At 38.6% G+C, this 12,172-nt stretch overlaps 1 protein-coding gene across 1 annotated transcript in view; it reads right to left on the bottom strand.

Annotated features, from left to right (window-relative positions):
• LOC309495481 (adhesion G protein-coupled receptor L1) overlaps positions 1 to 12,172 on the bottom strand; it is a 163,220-nt gene that overhangs the window by 95,994 nt on the left and 55,054 nt on the right. Inside the window, exons 19-25 of the mRNA XM_082165297.1 lie at positions 10,478 to 10,569; positions 8,580 to 8,748; positions 8,337 to 8,492; positions 8,072 to 8,168; positions 7,192 to 7,314; positions 7,051 to 7,068; positions 1,043 to 5,631 (exon numbers count right to left, since the gene is read on the bottom strand). Coding sequence (XP_082021423.1) covers positions 4,805 to 5,631; positions 7,051 to 7,068; positions 7,192 to 7,314; positions 8,072 to 8,168; positions 8,337 to 8,492; positions 8,580 to 8,748; positions 10,478 to 10,569 — 1,482 coding nt within the window. The 3' untranslated portion in view covers positions 1,043 to 4,804. The remainder of the gene's footprint in view (positions 1 to 1,042; positions 5,632 to 7,050; positions 7,069 to 7,191; positions 7,315 to 8,071; positions 8,169 to 8,336; positions 8,493 to 8,579; positions 8,749 to 10,477; positions 10,570 to 12,172) is intronic.

The following is a 12,172-nucleotide window of genomic DNA, read 5'->3' as shown; positions in this document are numbered from 1 at the left end:
CAATTGGCAAAGGTGCATTATCACCACCAACTGGGCTGGAGTGTCTATTATTCAAGCTCTCAACGGAAGAATGTACGGGTGTGAGGCGTTTGGAAAAATAGGTCCACAGTTTTACAACGAATGGTAAAACACCTGTTTGAAAGCATCTTTTGCAGTGATTTTTGTGTGAGCATATCAGTGAACACCCCTGACCACTCAGTGAGTTTCACGTCTTTGTAAACGAACGATTTTTCCAGTGCACCTATGCAACCGTTGTATAGGTGGGGGGTGCTACCACAAAAACCTAAAATTCTCGGGACAGCAGCATTTGTCCAAATTTCAATCTTAACCATTGTATTTCATCAGAAACTATCTGAAAACAGGGCTTTAAGTGTAAAATACCGAACTTGTCCTTTAATAATCGCATTGAATTACACATAAAGAGTTGAATAACTAACACATTCGCATGTTCTCTGATGTCGGTTAATGGTCACATGACCTGCATGTTTTTGTTTTTAATTATGATTTTTATATTCATAATATAGTTGTAGAACATTAACAGAAATGGCATTAATAACTGAAAGTTTTACAAAATGTACATTCAATCATCACATCACAATATGAAAGAAAGAAAGAAAGAAAGAAAGAAAGAAAGAAAGAAAGAAAGAAAGAAAGAAGAACGTAAAGTAGGGGAGTATGTAGTTTTATTCAAATTCTTAAACCAAAATCTTCCAGTCAGGAATACACTGCTTTAGGACTTTTCATTCTTCTCAATGTCTCCATATATAGTAGAAATTCCTCCTTAAATTTTTTTTTTTTTTTTTTTTAAATGACATTTGTGTATGTAAAATTTCAGCAAAAGCAACACATTATTTATTGCAACTATAGCTATTTATCCTTAATTAACAAACCAAACTTAACAGTTTCCCACGACAGCCATGACGTGCATGTAAACATAAAATATTTAATCTGTATCAGGAAGTGTTTCATTTAGAGTATACGTTGTTTATGACTTAAAGGGATAGTTCACTTTGAAATTAAATTTTGGTATGTTTTAGCTTACCTCAAGGGCATCCAAGATGTAGGTGTCTTTGTTTCCGCAGTAGTTTCAATTTTGATATTTTTAAGTCAAACCGTTCTTGTCTGTCAGTCATATAATGCAGGTCGATGGTCACCACCTCAAAGAGCATGCACAGAGTCCAAATTAAAACAATTCCCCGTCGTCCAAATTAAACAATTCCCCATCGTAAGTACACATTGATGGCCTAAGACACGAAACGAGCGGTTTGTGTGAGAAAACGAACAGTATTTATATCGTTTTTACCTCTTGTACACAACCACGTCCAAGTGATCTGAGGGCGCGCACGCTTCCTGGTGTGTGACGTGTGCGCGCGTTCTGGCTTAGTCTGCGCAAGTGCCGGAAAGTGTACAACAGGTAAAAACGATATAAATACTGTTCGTTTTCTCACACAAACCGCTCGTTTCGTGTCTTAGGCCATCAATGTGTACTTACGATGGGGAATTGTTTAATTTGGACTCTGTGCATGCTCTTTGAGACCGTGACCATAGACCTGCATTATATGACTGACAGACAAGAACGGTTTGACCTAAAAATATCAAAATTGAAACTACTGCGGAAAAAAAGACACCTACATCTTGGATGCCCTTGAGGTAAGCTAAAACATACCAAAATTTAATTTCAAAGTGAACTATCCCTTAAAGTTAAGTTACATACGTTAATACTTGAAGGCCTACGAACCCCAGTTAGTGAGGCAACCACTGCAACCCTGGCCTCTATTACAATTTGTTGTACAATTTGTCCTTAAAATATTAAAGGGAAATGTATGCATGATTGCAATGTGAAACCAAACCAAAACTAACCGGATGTATAAAATGTATCAAAACATGACCTTTGTTTCGCACCTGGGTGCGGACTTTCAGGTGTGAAGACGCCCTAAGAGTCCAACAAAAGTGCCTTTTCTTAACCGGTCTTTAATATTTAATAGTATATTTTATATATTATAAGAATAGGAGGGGAGTCTTACAACTTCAACCAATAGAACCATACATTACATCATACATATCATACGTTGTGTAACAAATCTATAAATGGGCAGATTCCGGCTAGATCTCCTCCTGTGCCCCTGAATCCAGAAAGGCCTTGCATGTATGACATAGGGAGAGGACAGAGGTCCACATTAATGAATAGCAGACCTTTAGGTGTGAAAACGCCCCTTTGAAGCTGCACTGAAACTCACATTTGGACCTTCAACACGTTGGACCCCATCGAAGTCACTATATGGAGAAAAATCCTGGAATGCTTTCCTCAAAAACCTTCATTTAACACAGGAAAGACATGATACATCTTGGATGACATGGGAGTGAGTAAATTATCAGGAAATTTAAATTCTGAAGTGAACCACTCCTTTAAGTATTAAACTGGAAAAACAAGTTAAAAGACACTTTTTTTAAATAAAAAAGGATGCAAAACGTATCATTGCTAGACATGTGAGGAGTAACAGTGCTAAAGGTCAATGTTTAATGACTGGTTTTCATCAGTGCATCCACATTATATGACTCAAATAAAACTAGCTCATTGAGATATTATTTTTTAACTTGACGAAATGTTTCATAAGGGTTATTCATAAACCCTAGGAGGATTCATTAACATGTCATCCACAAGCAACTGAGCATCTGGAGCTGATCTAAACATACAGCACGACTAATTATACTCATGTAACATCTGTGTGACTCACCGCTTTCTTTTGAAGCGTTTGCATGAGTAAAGGGAGATTCCCATTATCCTCACTGATATGTGTGTGTGTCTGTGGTCAGTGTTTGAGAACGGATTACAAAATAGAACAACTGGTTTTACTATCTCTTCTGTGTAACAAAGTATTTTAAATGACTAAACAAGTCCTGAACTCAGCAACCTGAAAGATAGAATAGAAACCATGAGTCGGCTTAGAACAAAAAATTCAATACGACTATAATAGTAAATACATATTTTATGCAATTACTTGTATTATAAAAATTAAATCAATAGAGAAATATTACTATTATAATAATGCTACTGTACTGTAAAATAAAGAGTATTATTACAGTAGAATTACAATAGTATACTAATATTTACAGCTGTCTCAATTTCTTCTTTTTTTCTAACAGAGCTTTTAATTTGGCCTTAAGAGAGACCTTAAGGCTTATTTGTTGACAAATTATTTTATAAACAATTGGTTACATATTAGACGTACTGCAAAAATAAGATTTAATACTCACAGGATGCTAAAAATCACAAAAATTGTCTCTCATCCAAAAGCATGGCCGCTTCTGAACGTCTCCAAACGTAGACAAGTGCTTGTTGACATCTACCTGTTCACCAGCTGAACCTTGACCTCCTGCTGAACGATATTTGGCAGTGGGTTATTTAGGCGGGTTAGTTGAAGAAGAGAACAGCATCTCTTTGCTTTTATCCATTTTATTTTGGTTAAAAAACATTTCTTATCTTTTTTTACATGAAACACTCTCAGAGAGCGAGAAAGACCGAAAGAGACAGAGTGAGAAAAAGACCGAAAGAGGAGACAGTGTCATCAGATCATCTACATATTCTTTAAGACTTTTTTCAACCATAAACTCATAAGTGAAAGAGAAGCATGTCCAGAGACGTTGCGTCTCTCAGTTCATATTTACAGGAAGTTTGCGAGCACCCTTTGCTCGGTTGAACATCATCAAATCCTTGATCAACTTACTTGAACACAGGAAAGGGGGCGGAGCTTTGCGTCAACGTCCTCAAAACCCTGGTAAAGTGATTGGTCGGTGTCAACACCGAAGCAGACGATTGGTTGGCAGTTCATTTATGTTCTTTTTATCCGCCACGCTGCTGAAAAACAATAGTCTGGTTGACGTGACTCGTAACCTTTAACCTCTATGACTCTATTGAGAGCGTGACTCCCGACTGTAGTCGCTCCCCAAGAGTGTAAGTGTGTGATTTTTTTTTGGCATGTATAAGAGCTGCGGTCTCTGGTGTAAGTGTTATCACATTCTGATAAAGGTCTGACACTCATACACCACACCACCCTGAACGAAAGAGATCCTGCTGAAAAACCAGCTTAATCCGGCCTGAGGTGGTTTTCAGATGGTCTTCCACCCAAAACCAGCAAACAAACCAGCTCGGCTAAGGGTGCGTTTCCCAAAAAGCCTCGTTGGCCAACTATAATCGCAATTTCCATTGAACTCTATTTATAATGACGGAACTTACGACCATAGTTGGCTTTGGTAAACGCACCCCAGGACGGGAGACCGGATAACCACCTCAGACTGGTTTAAACTGGGTTTCTCAGCAGGGAAGAGATGGAGGATGCACGAATGGAGGAAAAACTACCCGATAAGAAGACGACTTCTTAGAAAGGACAGACTGATGTGCTTGAATGGCAGTGAGATGAGCAGGGTGGGTGTGCGGGCGACCAGGAAACAGAGACGTGGAGGAGGAAGCCAACATCATCTTCATCATCATCATCATCATCATCTAAACAGGGATCTTCCCAAGGCTTTCACCACAATGCTCCTTTTGGGAGATCTGAGGACAAGCCATACTTGTTTATCGTTATCTGCAAGTAGCTTCATACGGATTCAGGAATCTCAAGGAAAACATGTCATATTTCACAACGGAAGTCTTTCCTAGGAGTTTTGGAGTGAGGTACGAGCCGGACTTGAGGTTTCATTGAGATTCGCCCTGATACTAATCGTGATGATGATGATGGTGATGTCGAAGTCATCCCCCCTCATTGTCCTCCTCCAGATCTGCGTGTCCTGGTCACCAGCGCCCTAGTCACAGACTGGTCACCAGTTGCATTTGTCCGTCGCCGTCCCCCTGCGAGGGCTGGAGTCCCAGTCGAGGCTCATCGTTGGTCCTGCGAGGCGGAGGCTGGTAGAAGGCGGAGATGTGCGCTTGACGTCCCGCGCTGAAGTACAGCTCGTCCGGCGGGAGCGTGGGGTGAGGCTCCGCCCCCAGCGCCTCAGGACTGCTGTCGGGATAGGACGAATCGCGGTCCCGTGCGTACAGGGAGGCGGAGTCAGGTCCGGCCCCGCCCACGCCATCAGTGATCTCCGCTGAGTAACTCTCTGAGTCCTCTTCGCTCTGGTAGAACACAGACTGGGCGTGCTCAAGGAGGCGGGGCTTATCCGGGAGGCGGGGTTTATCAGGGAGGCGGGGCTTATCTGGGAGGCGGGGCTTTTCGAGTGCTTTGTACAACAGCTCGTCCTCATCTTGCGGGGGTGGCGGAGGCGGGCGAGGCAAGGGCCGTTGCGGAGGCTCCCGGTGACCCGTCGACGTGGCGTAGTTCGTCATTGTCGAATTCGTTCCATTGCCGTATCGATCGGTGGAAGGGCGCAGGTTACTCTGCACCAGCTCAGATATTATCATCTTCTCCAATGCCGCTGCGTCTGAAAGATTCCGCCTCAATCCGGCTGAAGGCTCCGCCCCTCTAGGTGTCAAAAGGGCGGGGCTGACTTCTCCAGACACACCCCCTGACCCCACAGGAACGCCACCCAGCAGGTCTGAGCTCCCTCCGTGAAGCGAGTAGCTGTTGTTGTAGTTCCCGTTCAGTCGGACTCCCTCCAGCCCACATGACTCGCGGCTGCGCGAGAGGGTGCCCTCTACAGGAAGGAGAGAGAAATGCTCCGTTACACAACACTTTTCTTAATTAAATGTCAAAATTTCTTTCAGTTTGACCATCCGGTTAGGAGCTTAACCTTCATTCTTCCCTCGCGTTCTGTAACAAATCTTTCCCTCGTGGGTCAAAATGAGCCGAAGCCCTACAATTATACTTAATTTTTATTTTTTTTTGTACAGAAAGCTTATTTTATTTCATTTTGATAATATATTTGATTGATTTTTTTTGGGGGGGGGGGGGGGGGATTTTTTGTTATTTGTTATTTTATTTACCTTTAAATTACTAGATTTGATGAATAACTAAAAAATAAATAGTAATTTAAGCACATTCCTCAAATTCCTTTAACTTACAAAATAACTCAGAAATTCATGCATAACCCTTTTAATTCAGCTCAGAATATCTTACATTGGGTGTCTTTGCCGACCTCTTGTGGAAAATAAATAATATAACATGATATTTCATGACTAGACGGCCTTATAGCTCTATATTGAGCAAATGAGCTGTTTCAAAAGTCAGTTTCATTCAGACATAAAAGCATTAGCATTTTTTGTAATTTTGTTTTAGCATTTTTAGGTTTTTCTATGTGTACTGAAGCATTCCTCGCATTCCATTCATTCCTAAGGGGGTCAAATTGACCCGCGAGGGAAGGATTTGTAACTTTTTTAAATTTCAACCTCAAAACTCCTCGAATCCATTAAATTTTTTGGGGGCATTTTTTGGCTCAAGTTAATTTTTTGATACATTTTTTGGTTCCTGGGGTCTTGGACCCTTCTGATGAACACTCAGTTTAAAAAATAAAATAAAATGATTTTCCTCAAGGGAAGGATGAGGGTTAAGGTTTTCAGGATTTGACACCATTTAGTGAATATTGCATTGATATGTAATTGATACTGAATGAGTGAGCAGTTTCAGGCCCATGAATGTGTAAATACAGAGATGCATCTAATGCCTGCGTTCTCTCATGCACATAAAATAAGCGAAATTCCCCAAGAACACCTGCTCTGTCATGTCTCTCGACAGTGTGCTCACACTTCAGAGATATAACGAACGCTTTTTCATTATTTACTCACCTTCACGTCATCGCAAACCAGCAGTCAGACATTATTAAATCGAGGTGTTTCTCAGTCCCCCAGTGCTGCTTAACTTTACTTTATAGTCTCAGTCTGTCTCTGTTATTCATGTTAATACACCATCTCTGTAGTAACAGACATCTAAAACACCGGAAAATCTGATGTGCATGTCTGAGTGTGACCTAACAGTCTTGCATAAATGAGGCGTATAGAGTTTGTAAATGATTTTTGGCGTGCTTGATGTGAGTGAATTATATATTAGTGAGGGGAAGATGAAGGAGAAGCATGGTTATGACAGAAACACAGACAGAGAGAAAGATCGCGTCTCGTACTTGAGTTTCTGAACGTGCCTGTAGATCGGTTCACAAAGAGAGTCAGACAGGAAGAAAGGAGAAACAAGTGAATACAGATATACACACATTTAGAGAAAACACACAAAATGTTTTTCATCACACACACACACACACACTGACCAGTGGCGTTGAAGACTGCAGGTGAGGGCGGGTTGAATGTTTCAGCCAATAAGGTGTTGTAAGGGGAGGAGCCAGAGCGGGTCTGAAGCATTGGATTGGCTAGGAGGTGATTACCCATAGTGCCTGAGGAGAAACAGCACGGCCCTTACAGAGAGACATTTCAGCTGTGGGTCACTGTCGTGACATGGTGCCGTTTGTGTGTGAGGTTCTGAAGAAACTATTCTAACATATAATGAATAAATAAAAATCAAGAAAAAAATCCGCATAACTTTTCCATGTAAAAAAGACTATTGGAGCTCAACAAAGGGTGCAGTTTTTATTCTTATTTATAATATACTTTTTTTAATTACTTTTTATTTATTTATTTGCCATTACTAATAATTATTTCATATTTTTAATTTAAAAAAAATATTATTTTTTTTTCATGTAAAAAAGACTAATGGAGCTCGACAAAGAGTGCAGTTTTTATTCATATTTTTAAAATACTTTTTTATTACTAATATTTGTTTAGTTTGCTATTACTAATAATATTTTTATATATATTTTTTTATTTTAAAATAATTTTTTTAATATTTTTAAATGTAATTGTAAAGATTCTATTGAAGTATTTCTTATATACTTAAATTGTATTTGTTATTGCTAATATTTTTTTATTTTAAAATATATGTTCAAATATATATATAAGCGTAACAATTTTATTCATATTTTTATGAATTTTTTAAATAAATGTAAATTAAATAAAAAGTAAAATAAATCAAATGTATTCATTTTAAAATAATTTTCTATGTATTAAATGTATTTCTTTATTAATATTTTAATTTCAACAAAAGCACAACTTTGCATAAGAGAGTGTGTATCAGTGTGTGTGTGTGTATTTCACCTCGGGTGAGTGTGGGTGTGTTGTTGATCTCAGCTGCCATGAAGGACGATTCTGTCTGCCGTCGAACAGTGTCATTCCACATCCTCCTGATGCGACTCTGATCACACACACACACACACACACACACACACACACACACACACACACACACACACACACACACACACACACACACACACACACACAGGTGAGTAAACTCCTGATACTTCTGACAGTGTAACACCTCACAGGCACACACATACACAAACACACATGTGTGTATTACCTGTCTTTGTGCAGGCGCGTGTCGTGATTGGCTGCCGCCGTAGTAACGATTGTTGCCTCGGTGGGCGGAGCTCTTGAGGGAACCATGGGAACCGGTGGAGGAGGCGTGGCCACAGCAGGGTGATTGACGCAAGCATTTGCCGTACTCTTTCTGCACCTGTTAAACACACAACACTGTGTGAGAAACCAGGTTAGGAGGCCAAACACAGGCCACACACACACACACACACACACACACACACACCTTCTTCTGCAGGGCGCAGTGCAGGAGGAAGATGAACATGCCGTGTAGAGCGTTGAAGGAGGTGAAGAGATACGCCATCACTACACTGTTGTCATTGATGAACAAGAGGCCGAAGATCCACGTCAGAGACACCAGTAACAGCAGCGTCACAGAACTGACCGTCCAGCACCTGCACACACACACACACACACACACACACACACACACACACACACACACACACACACACACACACACACACACACACACACACACACACACACACACAGAGATACAAACACTTTCATGATGCCGTCCACCCAGAGTTGGTATCAGTAAATAAAAATAAATATACTACAAAAACATGGCAACACTTCACAATAAGGTTTCATTTGTTAACAAACACGTCACAGTATTCTTCATTTAAATAATTCATACGCATAATAAAGGGGCGGGGCCTGGTTGAGTTAGTTAGTAGTAGGGTTGGAAATCGAACATCAATTCTAGAATCGAATACTTGAGGTCAGGAATCGGACACTTGTTATAAAATTTTATTTAACCACTTGAAACATTTGTTGTGTTGAGCTATTTGACTTACTTTTGTTTGATTTGTTCATTGCAAACACCTGAAAGACTGTACATTTTGCCAATAAACCTGATTTGCAATGTGGGTTGAATAATCTCGACTGCAACTGTAATGTTTATTAATTTTTTTACCTAATTTGGAATCGATAAACAGAATCGAAATCTTAATCATTAAAATGCAAACGATACCCAAACCTAGTTAGTAGTGAGTGTAAACTGGTGGTTATGGTAAGAGGCTCAGTAGAGCTTCTAGTAGAGCTCTCAAACAACATCAAGGATTTGAAAAAGTCCTCTTAATTATTGCGATCACAAAATCCTGCAGGGACTAAAAAACAGTGATTTGACTCGACGTCCACACAAATAGAGCTCCTCGCATGAAGACAACAGAGACTCGACAGCGCACTGTAATGGAGTTAGAATGACACGATATAAAGTACACTGCACACATACAGTCAAACCAAAGAGTATTCAGACACCAGATGGGTCCAGGACACTATAGGGGAGCAAAATCAAGTAAACTGTGACATATTATACCCAAAAACTCTTCATACAGGGACTACCAGTGACATTTGGGACCAAAAATGATTGGGACACTTTGAGCTGATCATGTTTTGCTGAAGTGTTTTGTCTTTAATTGCTAATGCTCTTTTTACACACAGACTGAACAGAATGAAGCATTGCTTGGTGATTGGTTGAGCTAAACTGGTATTATCTAATTGTGTAGTTAAATTTAACAGCTGACAGATATTCAACATAATTCATGTGTGAGACAGTCTAACAGAAGGACGGACAAAACCAGTCAAATATCAACTGAGTTCTGCTCATATTTCATTACCATTTTCTAAACTATAGCGAATAAACTGTGATAATGTGAGAAATGTTGAAGGTTTCTGAATGAATTTTTGGTTTGACTGTAAATTTCAGATCCGACAGCAGTGCATTCTGGAACTGTCTCGCTGCAAATGTGGTAATGCTTTGTATTTTGGCAAAAAGAAAATCTCCAAGAGAGCGGAGAATAACAAACAAAGGAAAAAAGCTCGTAGTAACGTGATTCATTTTCATGTTTCCAATAAGCAGAGACACGTGACTGTGACGGCCTGGCAGATGAAGGAAACTTCCAACGGAGACTTTAATGAAACAAGCGGGTAAACAGAACATAACAGCGTGTTCACAAGACATGCACACACACTGAACTGGACTGAACGGGGAGAGTTTATACACACAGGGTAAACGAGGGAACTAACCAGACACAGGTTGGGTGAATGATAACTAATCAGGGACTAACGAGAACAGGTGCAGACGAGACAGAACATGATTGTGACAGTGATTCTCACTTGATGTTGTCGAAGCGGCTGGAGTCCGGTTTCAGTACGGTGGAGTGACGCAGCATCCGGTGCACAGTGATGACCAGCACCACCAGGTTCAGCTAAACACAAGAGGTCAAAGTTCAGACCAGCTATTAAGAGAGCCAAAGATACTCAATTCAGCAATGTGATACAGTTACGTTGCATTTTTCATCCAATTTAGTTGTAAATATAATATAAAATAGCACTATTTCAACAATATAAAAAATAGTCAGGGCTCCCAACTTTTGAGTTTAGCTTGAAGAGTGAGGATTATGGAAAAGGGGGTTTGGATTGGAGGGGGGGGAACACTTTAGTTTAGTTTAGTAACAACAAGTTTAGTGACAACATGTTACAATGTTTACATGGGATAATGACTGAGGCTACTGTTTTTATTATTGCTTGACACAAATTTCACGATTTCAATTCTATTAAATTCTTGTGGTTTTATTCCATTGATTCAATATCAATTCATTTGGATGAATAAAAGGTACAGTAGATACAGTACAGGCCAAAAGTTTGGAAACATTTCTATTTTTAATGTTTTTGAAAGAAGTTTCTTCTGCCTATCAAGCCTGCGTTTATTTGATCAAAAATACAGATTTTTTTATTTTTATATTGTGATATATTATTACAATTTAAAATAATTGGTTTTCAATTTATTATACTTTAAATAATCATTTATTCCTGTGATGCAAAGCTGAATTTTCAGGATCATTACTCCAGTCTATCACATGATCCTTTAGAAATCATTCTAATATTCTGATTTATTATGAGTGTTGGACACAGTTCTGCTGCCTAATATATTTGATGAATAAAAGGTTAAAAAGAACTGCATTTATTCAAAATAAAAAATATATTTTCTAATAATATAAATCTTCTTTACTATCACTTTTTATCAATTTAACACATCCTTGCTGAATAAAAGTATTGATTTATTTCAAAAAAGAAAGAAAAAAAATTACTGACCCCAAATGACTGACCAGTAGTGTATATTGTTGTTTTTTTTTGTTTTTTTTTTGCTTTTTATTCATCAAAGTATCCTAAAAAAGTATCACAGGTTATGAAAAAATATTAAGCAGCAGAACTATTTCCAACTTTGATAATGAATCATCATATTAGAATGATTTCTAAAGGATCATGTGATAGACTGGAGTAATGATCCTGAAAATTCAGCTTTGCATCACAGAAATAAATGATAATTTAAAGTATAATAAATTGAAAACCAATTATTTTAAATTGCAATAATATATCACAATATTGATATTGAATAACATTTTTTTCTGTATTTTTGATCAAATAAATGCAGGCTTGATGAGCAGAAGAAACCTCTTTCAAAAACATTAAAAATAGTAAAGTGTCCAAACTTCTGGCCTGTACTGTATGTTACTCACCTAATGCTGTAAACACACAGCCCTATCAGCTGGAATTATTATTAAAGGTTAAAAATAACAACTCAAATAAAATATAGTGTGGTTTTTATTATAATAACAAAGTTATAGTATTTAAATGATATAATATAGTGCACATATTTAGCAAAATACTCCTCTCTCTGGCAAATCTTTCTAGCTAACTAACGTGCTAAGGTCATCAAACGGTTAATATGTAAAGATAAATGTAACGTTATATTGTTCTCCAGCTGTTTTATTGACCTCTTTCCGCGGTTGAAAAACACTGATTGATTGA

The sequence above is a fragment of the Leuciscus leuciscus genome, assembly GCF_965113295.1.
Source record: "Leuciscus leuciscus genome assembly, chromosome: 3".
Taxonomy (NCBI): Eukaryota; Metazoa; Chordata; class Actinopteri; order Cypriniformes; family Leuciscidae; genus Leuciscus; species Leuciscus leuciscus.
The sequence above is the reverse complement of the archived record's forward strand: the minus strand, read 5'-3'. Positions and strand labels throughout refer to the sequence as shown.